The sequence below is a fragment of the Bos grunniens genome, chromosome 16 (assembly GCF_055505025.1).
Source record: "Bos grunniens cultivar Pamir isolate PY7600 chromosome 16, Bosgru_T2T1.0, whole genome shotgun sequence".
NCBI lineage: Eukaryota > Metazoa > Chordata > Mammalia > Artiodactyla > Bovidae > Bos > Bos grunniens.
In genome coordinates this window covers 9,508,301-9,532,375 of record NC_141180.1, presented here as the reverse complement: position 1 = coordinate 9,532,375, position 24,075 = coordinate 9,508,301, and the positions used below count along the sequence as shown (strand labels likewise).

Below are 24,075 nucleotides of genomic sequence, written 5' to 3'. Positions count from 1 at the left end.
TACAATAGTTAAGTCTGAAGTACTTAGCAGAATGTATTAGAGAGTGAAAATCAAGAAAATACACCTTTTCCAGATTAGCATTTACCATGGGAAGTTCCATGGACAGAGGAGCCTGGTGGGCTGCAATCATGGGGTCACAAAGAGTCAGACAGGACTGAACAGCCACGCACGCACACACACACGCATGCACTTCCCTCAGAAATGGTGACCTGGTTTGAGATCAGATATCTCAACCAGTACAGATGGGTTTTTATCTTAGTATCTTTATTAGTTTTGAATCTTAGAGTAGTTGACCAAAAAAAAGCTTTAAAAATTGATTTAATCCTGTTTCTACCTGTCTGCTACCATAACCACAGGTAACTTGTTCTGAGGGTGTGCGTGCTCAGTTGTGGCCAGCTCTTTGTGACCCCATGGACTATAGCCCGCCAGGCTCCTCTGTCCATGAAATTTTCCAGGCAAGAATACTGGAGCAGGATGCCAATTCCTTCTCTAAGGGATTTTCCTGACCCAGGGATTGAACCTGTTTCTTTTGCATCTCCTGCATTGGCAGGCGGATTCTTGACCACTGTGCCACCAGAAAGGTTTTAATTGTTAAGAGCTAGTCCCAGAGGAGGAATTGCAAACCCAAATGACTTCAGGAACCTGGAGGCATTGTCAAGCAGAGTGGTGACCTCTAGTGGTCACTGGTGGACTGGAATGTGCACACCATCTGAAAGGGTAACTGCTCCTGGGTACCAGCTGACAGCGATGGTGCAGGAACGTATGACCAGTGTTGTCAGATGTGAATTTGGGGTGGGAAGAAGCTGGAGAATCAGATTATTCTGTAGTCTCAGCGAATGAGACTATATATTCTTAACGTATTTTTAATGCTGACATTAAGAGTTTTAAAAAATATTATTAGACCAAAAAAAAGGAAAACTCCAGGCTTCAAACTTGCAGTTTATTGACCCTAGAGGCCCGTAACAAAGTTTTAAACTTTGCATTTGTTAAAAAAAGTTATTATTTAGTTAGTTAAGACATACTTAGTGAATATCCATTATGTCCAAACTCTATTCCAAGCACCAGGCATACAGGAGTGGAAAAGATGAATGCTCTGTTGCTATGTAAACCCACAATAGTTTCAGCTGCTCATTAATGTTACAGAAAAATAAAGTAGTTTTGTCATTATGATGATGACCTAAGTAAGCTCCTTAGGTAGAGTGATCGGGGATAGCCTCCCCGAATAGGTGGCATTTGAGCTGAAACAGTCCTGAAGAAGAGGCAGCCATCTGGAGGAAGGATATTCCAAGCAGAAGGAATAACAAATACAAGAGCGCTCTGAAATTGAACAGGTCATCTATAGATACCTAATACACCTCTTGCCTTGTACCCAAAAGACATCGAGAGCTTACTTTTTCTTACTGAATATAAGGCTGATATCAGAGCAGTAATTTTCAAACTATTTGGTATCAGAATCTCTTTACATTCTTTGGCATTATTGACGTCCTCAAAGAGCTTTTTTTGTTTATATAGATTACATCGATTGGTATTTACTGTATTAGAGATGAAAATGCCTAAACTTAAAATATATTATTAATTCCTTTAAAGAATAACAAATTCCTAATGTGTTGACACAAAAATATCTTTATGAAAATATTTTTCCAAAACAAAAATCAATTTTGTGGGAAGAGGGACGTTGTTTTTTACATTTTGACAAATCTCTTTAATGTCGGGCTGGATTGTCACATCTGGTTCTGCATTTACCATTTCTTTTGCAATGTGTTGTTTTGGTTAAAGTATATGAAAAAATGCCAGCCTCACACAGATACATAGTTGAAAAAGAGAGGAGTATTTTTAAAGATTTGTAGGTAATTATGGATATTTTTCCTTGATCTCTAACAGAACTAGAAAATTGTTGGTTCATAAAAGTTAGTTGCAATGTGAACTCTAAAACTGTATCAGTGAACATGTACTATTACATTGAAATCTGTTGGCATCCCTTACCTATGTGTGGTTTTATAACTTAGACATTGGTCTTTTGGGAAATATTGGTTCACTCTGTTAATGCAGGTCTATCAGATGTTGGCCCTTTCCGTTGTAAAATATCAAATTTGTTGTTAAATATCAAAGGATCATATTTGTTGTTATCACCACTGATCTCATCAGGAAAGGCTTTAAGTATTAAGCTGTCAAGCTCATGGTGACAGATACAAGTTTTCTGAAGTGCTAGTTTTTGTTTAGAAGCTATGATTGGCAAAAAATTTACCCAGTTATTGTTCTTAAAGTTACATGCTTACTTTATTTATCTTTTTAGAAGATATGTGCAAATAGCCATTTCTGAATAGTTATGGAGTTTCATGAAAAAATGGCTAGTTCATCTCATAACTCTAAGGATCGCGTGGTGCTTACCCTGCAGACAGCCGCTGTGTAATTTACGTGTGCTTTTTATTTTGTCAGAGAATGTTAAAATAATATCTTAATGGCAGAAAATATTTTATATAGACATCCATTGAACTGCAGAGCGAAGGTATTTCATGCCTTATGTGTCATGAATCGTGACTGAAAGAACCAAGTTTGATCATGTTACCTGTATCATCTTTCCTTACATATTATATAGTTTTATCCCAAGCATTCATGTTACTGATAACTTTTGCAACATTCAATGTTATTTCAGTTGCAACAGACTCAAAAGCAACACCTTAGAAAATACTTTTCAGATATATAATATTTTGAAAATGGCTACTTTTAAAATTTTTTATTTATTTTAATTGAAGTATATTTAACAATGTTATTTTTAGGTATACAGCAGAGTATTCAATTATATATATATATTTATATATATATCTTTTTATATTCTTTTCCCATATAGGTTATTATAAAATATTGAACATAGTTCCCTGTGCTGTATAGTAGGTCCTATTGGTTGTCTAGTTTATATTTAGTGGTGTGTGTATATTAATCCCTAACTTCTAATTTATCCCTCCTCCCCACTTTCCCTTGGTGACTACAAATCTGTTTTCCATATCTGTGGGTCTATCTCTGTTTTGTAAATAAGTTCATTTCTATCATTTTTTTTTTGATTTCACGTATAAGGGATATCATAAGATGTTTGTCTTTCCTAATCTGTCTTATTTCATTGGGTATGATAATCTCTGGGTTCATCCATGTTGCTGCACATGGCATTATTTCTTCTTTTTGTGGCTGAGTTATGTTCCATTGTATGTATATACCACGTCTTCTTTGTCCGTTCATCTCTTGATGGACGTTTAGGTTGCTTCCATGGCTTGGCTATTGTAAATAGTGCTGCAGTCAGCACTGAGGTGCATGTATCTATTCAAGTTATGTTTTTCTCCGAGTGTGTGCCCAGTGGGGGGATTGCAGGATCATACGGTAGCTCTGGTTTTAGTGTTTTAGGGAACCTCCGTACTGGTTTCCAGAGTAGCTGCACCAGTTTACCTTCCCACTAACCTCGTAGGTGGGTTCCCTTTCCTCCACACCTTCTCCAGAATTTATTATTTGTAGACTTTTTGATAAATGGCCGTTCTGACTGGTGTGGGGTGATACCTCATTGTATTATAGTTTTGCTTTGCACTTCTAATAATTAGTGATGAGGGGCATCTTTTCATGTGCCTTTTGGCCATCTGTATGTCTTCTTTCTTCTTTGGAGAAATGTCTATTTAGATGTTCTGCCCACTTTTTTTATTGAGTTTTTTGTTTTTCGATATTGAGCTGTATGAGCTGCTTGTGTATTTTGAAGATTTATCTCTTGTCAGTTGCATCGTTTGTGTTTTCTCCCATTCTGTAGGTTGTCTTTGTGTTTTGCTTATGGTCTCCTGGGCTGTGCAAAAGCTTTTATGTTTAATTAGGTCTCATTGTTTATTTTTGTTTTTATTTCCATCTTGCTGGCAGACAGCTCCAAAAAGATATTACTGCAATTTATGTCAAAGAGCATTCTGCCTGTTTTCCTCTAGGAGTTTTATGGTATCTGGTCTTACATTTAGGTCTTTAATCTAAAAATGGCCACTTTTAAATAATTTGGCTCTACCCATATTTCCCACTGCATTTCTACTACTTCATAGTTCCTCTGTTTTTCTAAAATTCAGAATATTTTATTTTATTGTTTATATTTTATTGTTTTATTGTATATTGTTTTATTTTATTATTTTATTGTGTATTTTATTGTTTATATAAATGATTAGCTTGTGTGTCAAAAGCTTTTCTTAATTAAAAGTGTGTCCTAAAACACTGTAGACTGAGATAGTGACCTTGAGTATTTCAGACAATGTCATTCAGTAATGAAATTTCAACAGTACTCATAAATCAGAGCATCTTTCCTTGAAGATCATGTGGGGACAGTGTTGGCATAAGCCCACTTGCTTTGTGGAGTTTTGGTTTTGGTTGCATTTCTTTCCCCATCCCCAGCACCTGACCTTAGGAATATTAGTTATGATTAGAATATTGCATTTCTCCTGAGCTCACTGTGTTCTATATAAGTCCTTAGAAAACTTAAGCAAATTTAATTTTTTTGGTTTTAAAGATTATACTGTTTTCTCTTTCCTAAGGGATTTTGCTGTAGGAATCTGTAACAAAATCAGTGAAATGATTCAAGGTATGTATTCTTCATTTGGTGTTACGAAGTGACTTAATGGTATTTATACTAATAATAGCTGCTAACATTCATTACTTACTATGTGCTAGTCACTATTCATTCATTTATTCATCCAAATAATGTTTATTAAGTGTTTTCTAAATGTCAGAACTATTCTAGGAGCTTAGGATGCAATACTACACAAAGCAGAGTCCTTGCCCTCGGGTAACCTGCATTTTAATGATGGAAGGGGTGGTAGCAATAGATGAGCCAATTTATGACATACCAGGTGCTATGGAAGAAAGGTGAGGTAAGGATAGTCCCTAGAGTCCATGGCAGGATGGAAGGGGAGATGTTTCTGTTTTATATCTCTTGATCAAGGAAGACTTCTGATCAAGTGATTCTTGAGTAAGAAATGCATATTTTTAGGGGGAAAACATTCTGACCTGGGGGAAAACTCAGGGACTCTCTTCACTCTGCTAATATGCCTCCAGTATCTTCCAACTGCGACTAAACCCAAATCCAAATTGCGTACTGTAGCCTACAAAGGCTTCCCATGTATTACCCCATTTACTCTCGTAATAGTCATAAAAGAAAGCTCTGGGGTTACAGCATTGCACAACTCTAGAGAACACGACTTCTTTTGTATTTTTCTAAATGGTGTGTCTTTGTATTGTGTAATTTGGCAGACTTGAATAGGTAATACTCTTCTTTTATGGAAAAGGAAATGGAGCCATAGTAAGATCACTTAGTTGGAGACCAAGATATAGTGATTGAGCTCTCTCCGGTTTCCCTTTATTCCTTTGTCTTCCCCCTCTACCTCCAGAAAAAGGCTGCCCTGCAGAAAGCTCTCATTAGAAGCAGCATCACTCATACATTAAGCAAGTTTTTGCTAAACATCTGCTGTATCAGACAGCATCTCAGCAGGAAACATGTCACACTTGAATTGCAGTAATTCAAATAGGGTTTAATGAAGGAGCCATTTACAAAGATGTGGGCAGAGTAAACTAGAGGGGATGATGTTGTCCTGCACTGTCTGAGCTGCAGGGGAGGGAGTGCTTATCAGAACCTGGAGTCACATCCAGAAGGCCACTTTGGAATACTGACCTTCAGGGGGATGCGACTTGATGTGACCTTGTAGAGGAGCCAAGGAATAAATACGCTGACCTGACCTGAACTTCCCATCTGCTGGGGCTCTCCACACAGACAGGGCAGATAGCAAGAGAGTTGATGAAAGCTATACAGGTAAGCCTCCTAGGATGCTGGAGGATTCTGTATAACTTGAGTGGTGCATATATATGAATATAGATACAGGCATATGTAGAAATCTATTAATGTACGTATTTAAGATTCATTTTTGTCCTTTAGTTTTATCTATATTAAATTAAAGTAAATAAACAGGAATTAGGAGGTACAGAGAGAAAGGGAGAAAAGCAATGGGGTAGGAATGGGGGTGGGCTTCCCTGGTGGCTCAGATGGTCGAGAATCCACCTGCAGTGTGGGAGACCTGGGTTCAGTCCCGAGGTTGGGAAGATCCCTTGGCGGAGGGCATGGCAATAGTGGAGGGCCCACTCCAGTGTTCTTGCCTGGAGAGTCTCCTTGGACAGAGGAGCCTAGCAGCCTAAAGTCTGTGGAGTCGCAAAGAGTTAGACATAACTGAGCAACTAAGCACAGCACAGAAATGGGGGCAAGGTGGAGGAAGATTGGAGCCCAACATACAGAAGTGGCAGGTGAGTTTGAGGAATAAATATCCTTAAATTTTAAGCTGCTTGTGTTTCTGCGAAGTAAAATTTTGAGTCTCCCTAAACATGACTTGGCAATTAAACAACAACAAAACCTTCGGTAAAGGTGTCTGTAAACACAATGAATCCTCTGACTGCTGGACTCAGAATAGGCTTGCAGAGAAGGGAGGGATATGAGACAGGAGTCTGCTGTGGGGAAGCTCTTAAGTAGAGACAACACTTAGGAAACTTTACAATGATCCAGTCAGGAGATAGTGGTAGAAATGAACCAGTATGACAGCAGTGAAGGTGGGAAGACTGTCTGATTTGGTTTATATTTTGAAGATAGAAACCAACAAGATTTGTTAATAAATTTGGATGTGAATGTAAGAGAAATAAGAGAATCAGGAAAGACTCCAGGGTCTGAGAAGCTGTGATGATGGAGTTGTCATATTTTGAAATGGGGAAAGTTTTACACAGACAGTTTCATAGTAAATATCAGAAATTCTCTTTGGGCCCTGTTAAGCATAAAGTACTTCTGAGATATCCCATTGGTGATGACCAGAAGGTAATGGGACATATGCATCTGAAATTCAGGGGGTAGGAATGAGAGGGGAGGCAGTCTTTAAAAGCAAATAGCTGATTGCAGAAGCCATGGGATTATATCAGCTCACTCAGGGAAAGTACGTAGGAGAAGAAGATAATTTATTAGCAACCCCAAGGAATATCAGAAATTAAAGTGTGGATAAAAGAGGAGAATACAAAGATATTGAGAAAGGACAGCCAGAGGAAGGACAAAAACCAGGAAGAGTGAAAAAGCAAAAGCCATTGAGAAAGAGTTCAAAGATAGAATGGTCTTGCAAATGCATTCAGTAACTTAAGGATCAAAACAGCCGTAACACAGGCCTGATCTGACCCTGCACAGAGAAAACCAGGGAGTAAATACTCTGACATTCTTCTCTCTGCCATCTCCTGGGGGTGCTCTGCTTTGGCTAAATCTGAAGAGCGGCCAAAAGTACGGGAGTCAGTTGGTGTAAGCCACTGTTGGATGTTGAAATGTCATGTATTCACACTAACAGTTACTGTTATTGTTAGTGTTATTCACACTAACAGTTATTCACTGTGGCAAAAAGCACTCATCAGCAGAGATAAATTAGCTTTTGGCATATAAGTAGGACATTATGATTGACAGTTTTTTATTTACTATCACTGTTAAGCCACGCTGTAGAAGCAAAGACTTTCTGTTTATTTAGCTCCAGTGTTGACAAGAAAAGATGCTTTGGAATCAGTTCTCAATGAAATTCCAGCTGTGGATGCTGTAAAGAAAGGCAGTGCTACACAACGTTCAGAGAACTTTGCAACTGCTCCATACATAGTCGTTCACATCCTGATCTTGACTTAGTGTTGAAGGAGATAATTAAAATTGTAAATATAACAGGTTATCGCCATTGAGTTTGTGTATATGCATGTGTATATATGTTCATGAATATGTATATGTTTTGGTATGCTATGGGAAGAAAGAGGCAGCAAATATGACTGCTTTCTACTGTGCCTTTTAAGGATATTTTTTACTATCAGCCTGTAATTTAATAATCACCCCCAAATCAAGATAAATACTTTAGAAAAAACTATTGAACTTGATTACCTCTAATGTAGTATTACATAAGCATAATATATAAGCGTAATATAAATTTAAACATATACTAGTGTACTACTTGGACTTCCTGGTGGCTCAGGTGGTAAAGAATTCACCTGCAATGTGTTTTTGTTCCTTTAGTTTTATCTACACAAAATTAAAGTATATAAACAGGAATTAGGAGGTATAGGATTTCCCTGATAGCTTAGTTGGTAAATAATCCACCTGCAGTGCAAGAGACCCTGGTTCAATTCCTGGGTCAGGAAGATCCCCTGGAGAAGGGATAGGCTACCGACTCCAGTATTCTTGGCTTCCCTTATGGCTCAGCTGGTAAAGAATCCGCCTGCAGTGTCGGAGACCTGGGTTGGATCTCTGGGTTGGGAAGATCCCCTGGAGAAGGGAGAGGCTACCCACTCCAGTAGTCTGGCCTGGAGAATTCCACTGACTTTAAAGTCAATGGAGTCGCAAAGAGTTGGGACACCACTGAGCTACTTTCACTTTCACTCTCAGGAGGTACAGAGAGAAAGGGAGAAGAGCACAGGGTAGGAATCAGGGCGGGCTTCCCTGGTGGCTCAGGCAGTAGAAAATCCGCCTGCAGTGCAGGAGACCTGAGTTCAGCCCTTAGGTTGGGAAGATCCCCTGACAGAGGGCATGGCAATATTGGAGGTCCCACTCCAGAGGGTTCGATCCCTGGGTCAGGAAGATCCCCTGGAAAAGGGAATGGCAACCCACTCCAGTATTCTTGCCGGGAGAAATCCTGTAGACAGAGGAGTCTCGTGGGCTATAGTCCTTGGGATCGCAAAGAATCAGACATGACTGAGCGACTAACCATTGAGTGTGCTGTTTGCTTTTAAATAGTCATTTTGCTAATGGAATCAGCCCTTTTGAATGTGAGGTATTATCCAGGATGAGGTCAGAAATCTCTAAGTGTTCTTCCCATGTGCAGGTCTAGCCACTCCAGTAGACTTGAAGCTGAAGTTGATCCCCATTCTGCAGCATATGCACCACGACGCCATCTTGGCGTCCAGCGCGCGTCAGCTGCTACAGCAGCTGGTCACCGCCTATCCTTCCACCAGAATGGTGATTGTCTCTCTGCACACTTTCACTCTGCTTGCAGCTTCATCTCTGGTTGATACGCCCAAGCAGGTAATTTCAGTTTCCTTTAAACTTCCTTTTTCTTCAGTAAACTTGCCTTTTAAGTATTAATATGCTAAAAAAAATAAGTAAGTAACCCATAAGTTTTGATAGTATTGAGATCCCTTTCTTTGAAAGATCACAGTTTAATTTCCTTTTGCTTGTTCTTTTCCCTCTTTGTATTCACAGTATTGATTCTTGGGAGTCTTGTGAAAAAAGAGGTGGCGGTGAGGGTACAGAGCACAGCATGGAGTTGGTGTGGTAGGGAGGAAGATTTGAGTTGTATTCTCAGTGCTGATTCTTGGGAGTCTTATAAAAATTAAATGAGGTGGAGGTGAGAGTACATGGCAGAGCATGGAGTTGGTGGGTGGAAAAAGGAAGAGTTGAGTGTTTAAGGCCAGGTCTTGTGCTAGAACCTTGCAAGTTAAGTGAAGGTGTATTTTTATACAAAAGGAGAAAGGCCCGAACATGGGTACATAGCGAATAAATGACAGGGCTGTAATTTGAAATGAGCCCTATCTCAAATCTAAAAGTTTCACGAAACTACAGTGCATCCCTAACGATAATGTCAGTGATGGTGTCACTCATGGAGTAACTTCTTTCCTCTATAGATTCAGCTTTTATTGCAGTATTTGAAGAATGACCCTAGGAAAGCAGTAAAGAGACTTGCTATTCAAGATCTGAAATTACTTGCCAATAAAACACCACATACTTGGAGTAGAGAAAACATTCAGGTATGTAGAACTTCAAGCATCATTATTTTATATAGAAAAATAATATGATGTTGTCATATTACATTTCATTTTACATTTTTATGTTATTTTTGTCCTCTTAAGTGTTTGAATATGGAAGATTTCTAAGAGTATTGTTGATATTTATGGCAGAAGTTAAAACTGGCCAAGTAAATATATAAAAATTCTTTATTGTTTTCCCTTTACTTTTTTCTCAATTTTATTGAAATATAATTGACACACAGCACTGTGTAAGTTTAAGGTATATAGCAGAACGATTTAACTTAGAACATTGTAAAGTGATTATCTCAGTAAGTTTAGTGAACATCCATTTGTGTCTATCTCATATAGACACAAAGTTAAAGAAAAAATTTTTTAGATTTACTTTCTTAACTAATTTCATATATAACTTACAGCAGTGTTAATTATATTAACCATGTTGTACATCACATCCCTAGTCCTTACCTATCTTATAAATGGAAGTTTGTGCCTTTGACTGCCTTCATCCAACTGCCCTCTGCCTCTGGTAACCACAAATCTCTTTTTCTGACTGAGTCTGCATGTTCGTTTGTTTTCTTGCTTTTGATGTATAATTGAGCTATAACACTGTTAGTTCCTGTTATGCAAGGCAGTCATTTTTTCCATACATTTGAAAATGATCACCATAAGTCTAGTTGCAATGTGTCACCATACAAAGATATTACCTAGTTACTGAAAAGCTTATATCCTTTAATGTTTAGATTTGTTGTAGTTCATTAGACTTATCTCTTAGTTCCTTTTCTAATTGTCCCATAGCAGCACCATGGCTAGTTGAGAAGCCCTGTTAAGTTGTTTATTTTATTCCTGTCTCCTTTACTCAGTTTAGGGAGAATAGTTTTGGTGCTGGCTATGATTTATTAGAGAAGAGGTAAAGCTTATTTCTCCTTTTCACACAGAGGAAAAGACAGTCTTAAGTTTTCTTTTGTTAATACAAGAGAAGATCTCAATCTTTAGACTTCTAATGTTACATCTTTTATAGCATTTCTTAGGTTACATTGATGTTTAATATTTTTCTCAAGGTAGAACCCTTTTTTTTTTTTTCCACCCATTACTGATAATGCACCACTTTTTAAAAAATGCTGCTTAAAGTGAAATGGAAAATTGTTAAATTCAATCTTTATTTTCATGGATTTTATTATTTCTTGGTATCATCATAGCTACAGTGTAACAAAAACCACTGAATTTCAGATTATGAATACTGAGCTGCTCTTTTTTTTGTTTGTTTGTTTTTTGCAATTTTCTAAACGTGTCTTGGAGAAGGCAATGGCAACCCACTCCAGTACTCTTGCCTGGAAAATCCCATGGACGGAGGAGCCTGGTGGGCTGCAGTCCATGGGGTTGCTAGGAGTCGGACATGACTGAGCGACTTCACTTTCACTTTTCACTTTCATGCATTGGAGAAGGAAATGGCAACCCACTCCAGTGTTCTTGCCTGGAGAATCCCAGGGACGGGGAAGCCTGGTGGGCTGCCGTCTATGGGGTCGCATGGAGTCGGACACGACTGAAGCGACTTAGCAGCAGCAAACATGTCTCAGTGGGCTTCCCAGGTGGCACTTGTGGTACAGAACCTGCCTGCCAATGCAGGAGACATAAGAGACTATGGTTCAATCCCTGGGTCGGGAAGATCCCTTTGGAGAAGGGATGGCTACCCACTTCAGTATTCCTGGGCTTCCTTGCTGGCTTAGCTGGTAAAGAATCCGCCTGCAATGCAGGAGACCTGGGTCCGATCCCTGGGTTGGGAAGATCCCCCCAAGGAGGAAATGGCAACCCACTCCAGTATTTTTGCCTGGAAAATCCCATGGACAGAAACGCCTGGCGGGCTACAGTCCATGAGGCCGCAAAAAGTCAGACACAACTGAGCATCTAAGCCAAACATGTTTTAATATATTATGATTGATAGTTGCAAATATCCCAAGAGATGAAGAGAGTTATTAGTATTTGCACTTAATAGATGAGCAAATTAGGATTCAGAGAGACTTAATATGGTTAAGAGAGCTTCTTAAGAGGGCTTAATTAAGAATTTAATTAAGAGAGCTCTGTCCTCTGGTGCCTTTTTCCTACTAAACAGGAAGAGAATGTGCTCGGCCACTTTAGGGAACCAGACCCAGTGAAAGCACTGTATTATTATTCCATCTCATTTCTTTCCTTATTGTGAATAAATCACACACACACTTGTAGAATGTATATTTAATAGTTTAAATAATAATTGTAAGTCAGCGCATGTAGTCTCCATCAGCTAGAAATAGAACACTGCAAAAATCACAGGACCCTGCTTCCTCTTCTCACATGCTTCTCCCTGATCAGAGCCTTAATACCGCCCAAAGGAAACCACTCTTGACTTTTGTGATAGTCACTTTTTGCTCTTCATAGTTTTACCATCTATGCCTCCCTAAAAATACACTGTTTAGTTTTGCGTTTACTGCTTTTGCTCAACATTGTACTGATGAGACTCGTCCATGTGGCTGCATGTTTTTTCCTTTCATTGCTATTCCCGTGTCCCTTGATGGCATTGGGGGATTGGGTCTAGTACTCCCTACTGGATACCGAAGTCCTCAGATGCTCAAGTTCTTTGTATAAAATGAAGCAGTTTTTGCATATACCTATGTATATCCTCCTATATACCTTTAATCTCTAGATTACTTATAATACCTAATACAATGTAAATACTATGTAAGTAGCTGTAAATAAAATCTAAATTCAGTGTAAATAGTTGCCCTTTCCATGCTCTGAAACGGTTAAGAGCTTTGACATAAAAATTTTCTGTCTTGAGGGTATAGCTTTATAAGGGCCATAAATCGGTCTGAACCTGGGCCTTCTTCCAGGGATAGCATTTTGAGAATATTTCCTATTCCTTACATGGTTGTTACCCTGTTGAGGTTTTCTAGCTCTTCTTGAATCAGTCTTGATAATTTTTTTTCATGTAATTTTTTTTGCAGATTCATTAGTATCAACAAAAGGAGAACCTTTATAATTTGTAATATGTCTATATTTAAAATTTTATCTTTGTTTTATTCTTACTATTGTGTTTATGTTTCCCTTTTCTTTATTAAACTTGTCAGCAGCATGGCTTTCTTGCGCTTCAAGTGGTTGGTACATTTATTTTTATTCTTCTGTTTAATAATGGAAGCACTTAAGGCTATTAATTTTCATCTCAGTGCAGGTTGCCACATTCCATAAATTGCAACTTTTAGTGTTCCCTTTGCCATTAACGAGAAGTACACTTTTAAAGTCAGATTTACTGTGGTGTCATTTACTCACTGAAACTTTTCCAGGTATCCAGTTCTAGATATGCAGTTTGTTTCGATAAATCTATACAGTTGTGTAACCACCACCACAGTTGTGATGTAGAACATTTTTCAGTCACTCCAAAAAGTTTCTTCAGGCCCCTCTGTAGTCAGTTTTTCGCCTAACTCCTGACTCCCACTGACCAGATTTCTAGCCCTGTGAGTTTGCCTTTCCAAAATCTAAATGGATTTATATAATTTGTAGCCTTTGGGGTATGGTTTCTTTGGCCTAGCATAATGCTTAACATCATTCATCCATATTGTTACATGAATAGTTAGTTCATTCCTTTTTACTGCCCACTCCAGTGTTCTTGCCTGGAAAATCCCAGGGACGGGGGAGCCTGGTGAGCTGCCGTCTATGGGGTCGCACAGAGTCGGACACGACTGAAGCGACTTAGCAGCAGCAGCAGTATCCCAGTATGTGAACCACAGTTTATCTGTTCACAACTTGATGGACATTTAAACTGTTTCCAGGTTTTTTTTTCTATTATAAATAGAATTCCTGTTGTACAGACCTTTATAGGATATTATTTGAGTGAATACCTAGAAGTGGAATTTCCAGGTTGTGTGGTAAATCTGTGTTTAACTTTGTAAGAAACTGCCAAATTGTTTCCTGGAATAGCTGTACTATTTGGCGTAGTCACTGGCAGTGTCTGAGTTGCGGTTCTGTATCCTTGCTTGCACTTTCTATTGTATGGTTCTGTAGTTGTAGCCTTTTGAATAATTGTGTAGTGCTATCCCATTGTGGCTTTAATTTGCATTTCCCTAGTGACAAGCGTGTTCAACCTTTTAGGCTTGTCATCACCAGATCTCTTCTTTGGTGAAGTGCGTATTCTAATCTTTTATGCTTTTTTTTTTTTTTTTAAGTTTTCTTCTTGTTTCTGAGTTCTCTCTATGTTCTAGATACAAATTCTTTATCAGATGTATATTTTGCAAATATTTCCTGCCAGTATGTGCCTTTAATGCAGTGCCTTTTAAATTTTTTTATTGTGGTAAAAGTCACATAATATAAAACCTACTATTTTAACTGAATTTAACTGTACAGTTCAGTGGCACTAAGTACATTCACACTTTTGTGCAACTATCACAATCATCCATCTCCTAAAGTTTTCACCTTTGTAACTGGATCTCTAATATAATAAGTATTTTTTGAAGATTTTTGTTTTCATGAAATCTAATTTATCATTTTTCATTCCTTTTGGGGATTTATTTTTGAGTTTTATCTAGGAAGTCTTTATCTAACCCAAAGTCACAAAGATTTTATCATATATTCTCTTCTAGAAATTTTATAGTTTTAAGTTTCATATTTAACTCTATGTAGTCCGTTTTGAGTTGACTGTTGTGCAGTGTAGCAGACCTGGGTTTGTTCCCTGTGTCAGGAATATCCCCTGGGTCCCCTGGAGAAGGGAATGGCTACCCACTCCAGCATTCTCGCCTGGAGAATTCCATGGACAGATGAGTCTGGCAGGCTACAGTCCATGGGGTCGCAAAGAGTCAGACACGATGGAGCGACTAACACTTTCACTTTTCATCACGTACGGTGCAAGGTAGGAATCAAGATGTGTTTGGATAGCCGTGTGTTCCAGCACAATTTGTTGAAAAGACTGTGCTTCCTCTTTCAGTTACCTCAGCATCTTTGTTGAAAATCAGTTGACCTTATCTGCATAGATCTATTTCTGGATTCCAATCTGTTCACACAATTCTGATTTCTGTAGCTTGAAATCTATGTCTTGAAATCAGGTGGTGTGGGTCCTCTAGTCTTTGTATTTCTTCTTTATTTTGGAAGTTGTAGGTCTTTTGCCTTTCCTTGCCTTGCCTTGAATCAATTTGTCAGTTTCTGCAAAAAGTCTGCTAGGATTCTGATCGACATTTGCATCTACAGATCAATTTGGAGAGAGTTAACATCTTCATTGTGCTGAGTTTTCTATGAACATGGCACATCTCTCCATTTATGTAGAGCTTCCTCTGTTCTCATCAGTGGTTTTTAGTTTTCAGCATACAAATTTTGCACATATTCTGTATGGTGTTCCTAGGTATCTCATGGTTTTTGGTTATATCCTCAGGTTCCACATCTACAGATTCAACCAACCCCAGACTCAAAAGTATGAAAGAAAAAAAATCCCAAAAAGTCCCCAAAAGCAAAACTTGAACGTGCCACCTACAAATTTGCCAGCAACTATTCACATAGCATTTACATTGTATTAGGTATTGTAAGTAATCGAAAGATGATGTAAAATGTATGGGAAGATGTGCACAGGCAACTTACATGCAAACACACCACTTTAGAGAAGGGACTTGAGCATCTGAAGACTTTGGTATCCGCAGCAGCGCAGAGGGTCTTGGAACCCCTGCAGATACTGAAGGTTGACTGTATTTTAAATCATTTCGTTCTTTTAATTTCCTTGAGAGCCGTTTTGATTTCCCCTTTGGCATGGAATTAGTTTTGGTTTGCATCCATTGTCTCATATAGATAAAAAGAAAAACAAAAAAATTTTTTTTTTGCTTGTGAGGGTAACTCTTAGGATTTCCTCTAACAGTTTTCCTATGTGTCACGCAGCGGTGTTAGCTACAGTCACCATGGTGTGCATTATACCCCTAGTACTTACTTTTCTTATAACTGGAAGCTTCTGTTTTTAAAGTGATAAGCTTTTTATATTTGTTGATGGAATTTTTGTTGTTGCTAACCTCTTGTTCAGTTCAGTTGCTCAGTTGTGTCCGACTCTGCGACCCCATGGACTGCAGCACGCCAGGCCTCCCTGTCCATCACCAACTCCCGGAGTTTACTCGAACTCATGTCCATTATTAATTCCTAATTTTAAAGTTTCTTTGCAGCCCAGTGTAGGGTCACTTTTTATAAACAGTTCATGGAATTTGAAAAGAAGGTATATTTTCTATATAATGTAATATATTAAATAATATAGATAAGTATATAATATATATGTATTATGTATTGATGTTATATATTATTAACATTTATTTCAGTATAAAACCGTATGAAATCTGTATAGTCAGATTTACCTCTTTGGACTTACTCTGAATCTTTTTTAGTAGTACAACATGACTTATTTACAGCTCTTGATGTAACTTCCTTCCTCTTAGACTGTTTATAACGTGTCCTTTTTGTGTCTTTTGTTTCATTACTTTGCTTTGTTATTTTGATCAGGTTTTCTTTGTTTATTCTCTAGTGAATTAAAGAGACTTTGACATGGTAATTAAACATTATTCTTACTCTGCCTACCTCTATACTTAATATATTAATGTAAGAACTTGTGTATCTCTATTCAGAATGAAAAGTATGTTTCGTTGTTGCAAATTTTGGCAGGCTTAAGTACTCTTTTCTACTTCCCTTCATTCCTGCCCCTTCTCTTTTGTGTTAAGATAATCTGGAACGTAAATACCAGTTACTGTTTTTTCTTTAATACTATGTAATTTCTTTTTTGTAGTAAATTTTTTCATAATATTTCCATTGAATTTCACAACCACACGAATGGTCACTTAAGTGTTAACTGTTTTGTTGATTTCACAGCTTACTAGTATTTCTTCAGTATACCCCATGTTCTCTGGAGTTTTTTGTTCTGATTTATCTCTTTCTTGTGGCTTTTTCATTAGTTGTTTTTAATTGAAAATATGTATTTTTGAATATTTGTCTCTCCCACAAGGAATTTTTTCCTGAAACCTGATTTTAATTAAATGGATATGATCAAATGATCATTTTTTTCAAAGTGTGGTGTATTTTTTGAAAATATTAAAATATAGCAGGAGAATGTTCTAATGATTTAATCTTTACAGAGTAATAGCTTGTTGATTTCAAATTTGAATTTTGCTCTTAGTCACCAAAAATAATTATTTTTCTTCTAGGTCTCCCTCTTCTTTCTTCATTCTTTCCTTCTTTTCTTCCTCTGAGCCAGTCTTAGCTCTTGAAATACCAAGCTCTCAAAAAAACTTGATTTTTGAGTTTTGGTATTTCCAATGCAAATTTAATCTATTCTATTGCTACTTTTGCTGGTGTGTTGGTAGGTATTATAATTTCCACCTGTAATCAAATATTCCAGCTTTAAAAGAAGTACCTTCATTCTCAATGTTTTAAAAACCTGAAGGAAGGAAGAGCTTAAAATCAAGGCCCAAGAATAGTGTATTCTTGTTAAGGTTGTCAGAAATAATTTCGTAGGAACAAAGATAGTTTTTCACATGTTTATATTTTTCTTTGGATTTAAAAAATTTTATTTTTAATTGGAGGATAATTCACTTTACAATATTGTGTTAATCTCTGCCACGTGAAAAGTGAAAGTGTTAGTTGCTCAGTTGTGTCCCACTCTTTGCAACGCCATGGACTGCACATATGATAGGGAGGGAGGGGAGGACAGGGAAGCCTGGTGTGCTGCAGCCCGCGGGGTTGCAAAGAGTGGGACACAACTGAGCGACTGAACGACAGCAGTGTCTTTGACACAGTACGTGTATTTTTAATTGAAGTGTAGTTGACATGCAATGTTATGTTCGTTTCAAATGTATCCCGGTGATTCAACATTTAAATACTTTATGAAAGGATCATCACGATAAATCTGATAACCATTTGTCCTCATTCAGGCTTACTGTAGTGTATTCACCAGATTTCTTATGCCGTACCTCACATGCCGTGACTTTTTTTTTTAATGACTGGAAGTTTGTACCTCTTAATCCCCTTCACAGAGTATTTTTCATGTGGCATGTCTCTTTAAGGATTATAAACTGCCATGCCTTTCTAGAACACATCCCTGGTGGCCAGTCCCATACCAGAGTAGAGGAGAAGCCCCCACTTAGGAGCTGACCCAGAAAACAGTAAATCAGGACAGAGCCTCAGTTGAGCAGTGAGTTAAACCAGCCTAGAGAGAGAGAAATCCAGACCAGATAGTCATTGACAGTAACAGTGGTGGTGTGTGAGAAAGGGGGCCTTCATTTGAAGAATTAGATTTTTCCTTTTGGTTGATATGAAAAACAGTCCTGGTAAGAACAATTTTTTAATAGGTAACATCCTTGAAACAGAGACTTTACCAGAGTTTATCATTGAAATATGACTAATGTGCTGTCTCTAGGGAGCTTTGATGAGCTCAGTTAATTACTACTTTGAATTAATTGGACCTTTAAGACCAGTATGTCATTACAGAGAGCCTTTTAGAAATCCAGTACTGTGCAAAGTGACACTAATTAGAAGATGACATTGTAAATAATTCTAATAAGATCTTCTAATGTTTTGTTCAATTTTTTAAATGATAATTTTTCTTCTTTAAAACTTTTAGTATCATCTTACATAACATGTCTCTCTTACCTTCTTGATTATCCCAAAAGGTTAATCGTTCTCTTATACATAGAGCACGTCATAATATATAATTTTGAATTTGCGTAAATACAGGACATAGCCTCTGGGGCTATTTGATTGAGAATTTTATTCCTAGATACAAACAGTACAAGGCAAACCAGTTAAGGCAATAAAAAGTGGATAAGTGGAAGTGGTCTCAGTATTTGAATAAATAAGTTATAACTGTAATGTACCTAATAACAATCACCGTTTTTAAAAAAAGCTTTCTTTTGAACTTCAAAAAAGCATCTCTATCTGCTTATATTTCTTCATCCCCTACTCTGTCGGTAACACACTTGGGTATAATTCTGTCCCCTTACTCCTTTGCTTAGTTACTTAAAAGATCACCAGTGTTCTTCTTAATGCTAAACCCAGAGCTTTTTCTGCCTTGCCCCTCTTTCCTTTGGGTCCGTATGACACCATCAGCCTCTCTTGTCTCTGGCTTCTTTGGGCCTCACTGTCCTCACTTGCTTTTCCCACTCTCTGAACTGCAGCTTCTCGGGATTCTTCACTGCTCCCTTTCCTCAGAGTTGAAGTTTTTGAGTTGAGTTCGTCTACATGCTTTCTTCCATTTACTCTCTGCCTCCCTTAACCTCAGCCGCTACATCCTCTAACAATTGAGCCCACTTATCTGAGCTCAGTTGCTCTCCAGCACAGTAGCTTAAAGAGGCTGTGAGTGCTCTTTTGTCTCTTGGTAGCTGTTTGATCTTACAGATGATATATGTCACCTCCTCTTATATTTTAAATTTCACTTCCTTTCTTTTAATGCCAATACACTCATGTGTCAAAATTCAGATGCTCTAAAAGGCTATCTGGACTTCCCAGGTGGCTAGTGATAAAGAATTTACCTGCCAGTGTAGGAGACGCAGGAAACGCAAGATTGATCCCTGGGTCTGCAAGATCCCCTGGGGGAAAATGGCAACTCATTCAGTTTTTTGCCTGGAGAATCTCATGGACAGAGGAGCCTGGCAGGCTACAATCCATGGGGTTGCAAAGAGTCAGACATGACTGAGCACAGCACACAGCAGTAGCAAAAGGCTATATATATAGTAAAGTATTTCCCACCTTTCTGCCATCTAGTCAGCTCCTTTGCCCGGTGGCAACCAGTGTCTAATTTCTTATATGTTTTTCCAGAGATATATAAATTCTGTGTAAATCTTTACCCCCATTTTACAGACAAAGAAGTTGAGACTCAAAGATTTCAATAATTGGCTCAGATCACGGAGATGGTAAGTGGCAGAGCCAGAATTCTAATGCAAGTCTTCCAGTTAAAAATCTGCTGCATCTCATATTCCAAATGCCCGGTGGATATTGCTTTTTGTATTTCAAATCTCCTCCTATTTTCTGTTCTTACGCAAACATTCATTTATCGACATAAATTCTTAAGTCTTTGTAAATGGAATCAACATTCTCTGGTCATCAGTTTTTAAATGTTGTAATAATAATTTAATCCTTATTCATTCCCTCATGTACAGTCTCCTTCCAAGTGTCTCTCATATTCATCCTCTATTCTCCACTCCTGCCACTGGGTTCTAGCTCAGGCCATCACCAGTAAATGATTCACTGGATTACTGCCATAAACTACAGGATGGCTCCTTAGCTCTCAACTTTCTTTGTTAACTTGTTCTGTTTACCACTGCCAGAATAATCTTCCCATCACTTTAGATGACTTTATTCCTCTCCAGTGGCTTCATTTTTTCTTTCTCATCCTGTTTAAATTATTCTGCCTAACTTTTCAGCGCTCTCTAATCTGGCCTAATCTTCCCTACTCAGTATTTCTCTCTCTTAGCCTTCATCCTTTTTACATACATCTCCTCTTACCACAAAGAAGCACTTCATATTCTGGCCTTACTGACCCAGTTCTTTTTTATATCACCTAGACTGGCTTCCCTTCCATTACCAAAACCTACTTTGTGTTTCAAGTCCATTTCTTTGCTTTCCACAGTAGTGTTTGCTGCTGATGGTGTTTTGTTATTAACTAAGTTTTTCTTTCAATTGAAAAAGTATTGCATGCACATGATACATATATTTTAAAAAAGCAGTTCATAGGTGCACAGTGAGCAAAATATAAGCGTCTTCCATCTCTTCCCTCAGGTGTCCTCTGTAGAGGTGATCACTGTTACTAGTTTCTTAGGCATCCATCCTTCCTGAATTTCTTCATCCACATGCAAGCATGTGTATGTCCCATCTTTTTTCTGTACAAATGAAAATAATACTCTATCATGTTAAGAATTTTTTATCACTTAAGAGTATATCTTGGAGAACATCTCATATTAGCACACAGATCTACTGCATTCTTTTACCAGCTATGTAGTACTCTCTCTTTATTCCCAGTACTCCATCAATGAAAGTTAGAGTTGCTTCCAGTATTTTTACTGCTGCTCTTTATATTGCTACATTGACTAGTTTGTTTAAAAGAAAAAAAAAGTTGCCTCTGTGGACATAAATTTCCAAAAGAGGAATTTAAGTGCTGGAAAATGTTTTGTATTTAATGCCAGTTACCAATCAATGAGATTGACACCCTTTGCCTTTCTATCAGGGCTTCCCAGGTGGCTCAGTGGTGAAGAAACTGCCTGCCAGTGCCGGAGATGGGGATCATTTGATCATTTGATTCCTGGGTCATTAAGATCCCCTGGAGTAGGAAATGGCAAGCCAGTCCAGTATTCTTGCCTGGGAAATCCCAGTGGGCTACAGTCCATAGGCTCACACACAGTTGGACATGACTTAGCAGCTGAGCACACACACATGCACCTTTCTGTCAACAGTGTGGTAGAGTGCCTGTTTCCCCATACTCTTTTCAGTGTTATGTATTATTAAATTTCAATCTTGGCCAATCAGATTGGTGAAAAACAACTCTAACTTTAATTTAAAATTTCAAATTATGAATGAAATTTTAAAATATTTGTATAAATTTTTTCTGTGAACTACTGATTTTTCTTTTTGTTTGCCTATTTATTAGTAAGAACTTTAATACAAAGATTGTTGGACCTCTGTTGACTTTACATGATACGAATTTTTCTTCCAGTTTTGTCAATTATCATTTTATGTTTTCTTTTCCCTTGTTAACTCTTTGTACTTTTTAGTTTCTTTTGATTTGCCATAAAAAAAGAAAAAAATCAAGTTTTTTTTTTTCCAGGTGACTGGCCAGTTAACCTTGAACTGTTTATTACCTGGTCTCTCTGATTTGAAATACCATTATCATATATTAAATTCTTTGTGTAATTGAATCTGTTTCTGGGACCAGTTCTCTTTCGGTTTCTATGAAATAGGAAAAATTTATTTTATTTCTTCAAATTTATCATATATTTTAATGTTTGATAGGGCTTGTTTTGTCTGTCATTATACTTTGTCAGAATGTTCTGCATATTTTCTCGTTTTTATTTTTCCATATGATCTTTAGATAAAGGTTATCTAAGTTCTCCCCTCCCCCCAAGATTTTGTTGACATTTTTACTGGGGTCATATTAAATTTATTGTTTAACTCTTTGTGAAATTTAATTTTTTATTGTTTCCCTAGTCTTTCAGTTTTGTTCATCTTCTGAAACTTTGTGAGAGAATGGGAATTAGTTTAACAGGACAGTTATTTGACCATATGTATATTGTTATAGAGTCGTAAGAGTAAATATCCAGGATGAGCCAACAGTCACTATGCTAGCCAACGGTCACTAACATATTCAGGGTTAACTGCAGTGAGGGAAAAACTAGCACCTTGATTTTAGTAATACATCAGAGCACCTAGGTAAGGAGTAGAGGAAGTGACCTGAAATGGAGAAGAACAGAGAGACAGCCCACTCACTTATTAGCTAGATAGAATGCTACACTCTCAATTATTTTAAATATATATATGTGTGTATATATATACACACACACACATATTCATTTATGTTCAGCTAATACTCATATCTCTTAGATAAGGTAAATATGTTGGAACTTCTGCTTGTGAGAAGTAAGCAGTACATAACTGATAATAACCTTAATAAAAAGTTTATCATGACTTTTTTTAACAGACTGTATTTTTTCAAACATGTATAGATTTACAGAAAAATGGAGAAGGTAGTACAGAGAACTCCCACATACCCACAACCAGTTTCCCCAGTTATTAATGTTTTACATGAGTATAGTAGGTTTGTTAAAAATCAGTGAATCAAAAAAGAAAAGAAAAAAAAAATCAGTGAATCAGTATTGAAACATTATTATTGTTAACCAAAGCTCATACTCTGTTCTGACCTCTTCAGCTTTTACCCAGTGTCTTTTTTTGTTGCTGTTGTTCCAGATCCATCTAGGATACAACATTATATTTAGCTAACATATCTCCTTAGGTTCCTCTTGGCTGTGGTAAGTTTGACTGAAGTATTTTCTTGTGGAAGAAAGATACAGTTTCTCTGAAAGCTGGAACATTCACAATGAGTAGACAGTTTTAAGGCGTATGGATGTTTTAACTTACGTGTTCCTTTCTCTTCTGCGTTTCAGGCACTCTGTGAATGTGCCCTGCAGACTCCTTATGACAGCTTGAAACTCGGGATGCTGTCGGTCCTTGCCACGCTGTCAGGGACCATCGCCGTCAAACATTACTTCAGCATAGCTTCGGGTAAAGAGAAGAAAGATGATATATGGATAACATGCTAATAATCTTTTATTCATGTCATGTTTATATTTCAATTTAAAGCTTTAGAATCAAGAAAGGTTTTAGTTTCTTACTGTTACATGTTAGTAATTTCTTAAAAAATGATTTCTTAAGTAATTCCTAAAATAATAAAATCTTGCATCCTTGATCTTAACTCAAGGCTATAGTTTTTCTGGATTTGCCTTTTTTTGCATTGTTATGTGGATGAAATAATATTTTTGAGAGTGCTTAAAATAGCTGGTTTGCTTTTGTATGTCTCTGACTTAAATTGCCCTTTGGATTTAAGTATATTTCAAAGGCCAAGTGGTGGTGAATTTTAAAAGCAAATGTCATATGCTTCCTTTTACACATATGTTATCCTTCTGGAAAATGATTAAAATACAATTTTGCCTCAGTTCAATAATGCTTTCCTACTTGCCTGTTCAAATGATTTAACTCCAAAATGCCTCTATTAATGCCTCATGAGGAGCTTGCTTATATAACACACTTAAGCTTAAAGGTTTTTGTTGTTTGAATGCAAGTTTTGTAGGATCTCTCTTGCTTCCTTTTCTAGTTCAATTCAGTTCAGCCGCTCAGTTGTGTCCAACTCTTTGCAACCCCATGGACTGCAGCACGCCAGGCCTCCCTGTCCATCACCAACCCCCAGAGTTCACTCAAACTCACGTCCATCGAGTCGGTGATGCCATCCAGCCATCTCATCCTCTGTCGTCCCCTTCTCCTCTTGCCCCCAATCCCTCCCCGCATCAGAGTCTTTTCCAATGAGTCAACTCTTCGCATGAGGTGGCCAAAGTACTGGAGTTTCAGCTTTAGCATCATTCCTTCCAAAGAACACCCAGGACTGATCTCCTTCAGAATGCACTGGTTGGATTTCCTTGCAGTTCAAGGGACTCTCAAGAGTCTTCTCCAACACCACAGTTCAAAAGCATCAATTCTTCGGCACTCCGCTTTCTTCACAGTCCAACTCTCATATCCATACATGACTACTGGAAAAATCATAGCCTTGACTAG

The 24,075-nt window shown here is 37.6% G+C and overlaps 1 protein-coding gene across 2 annotated transcripts in view; it reads left to right on the top strand.

Moving 5' to 3' along the window:
- INTS7 (integrator complex subunit 7) overlaps positions 1-24,075 on the top strand; it is an 83,031-nt gene that overhangs the window by 22,391 nt on the left and 36,565 nt on the right. The window contains exons 5-9 of one of the 2 annotated variants that reach the window (XM_086343305.1): positions 4,542-4,588; positions 8,871-9,070; positions 9,670-9,792; positions 19,621-19,673; positions 22,914-23,031. In XM_086343305.1, coding sequence (XP_086199431.1) covers positions 19,671-19,673; positions 22,914-23,031 — 121 coding nt within the window. In that variant the 5' untranslated portion in view covers positions 4,542-4,588; positions 8,871-9,070; positions 9,670-9,792; positions 19,621-19,670. The remainder of the gene's footprint in view (positions 1-4,541; positions 4,589-8,870; positions 9,071-9,669; positions 9,793-19,620; positions 19,674-22,913; positions 23,032-24,075) is intronic. The other variant, XM_086343304.1, reaches the window with a different exon arrangement.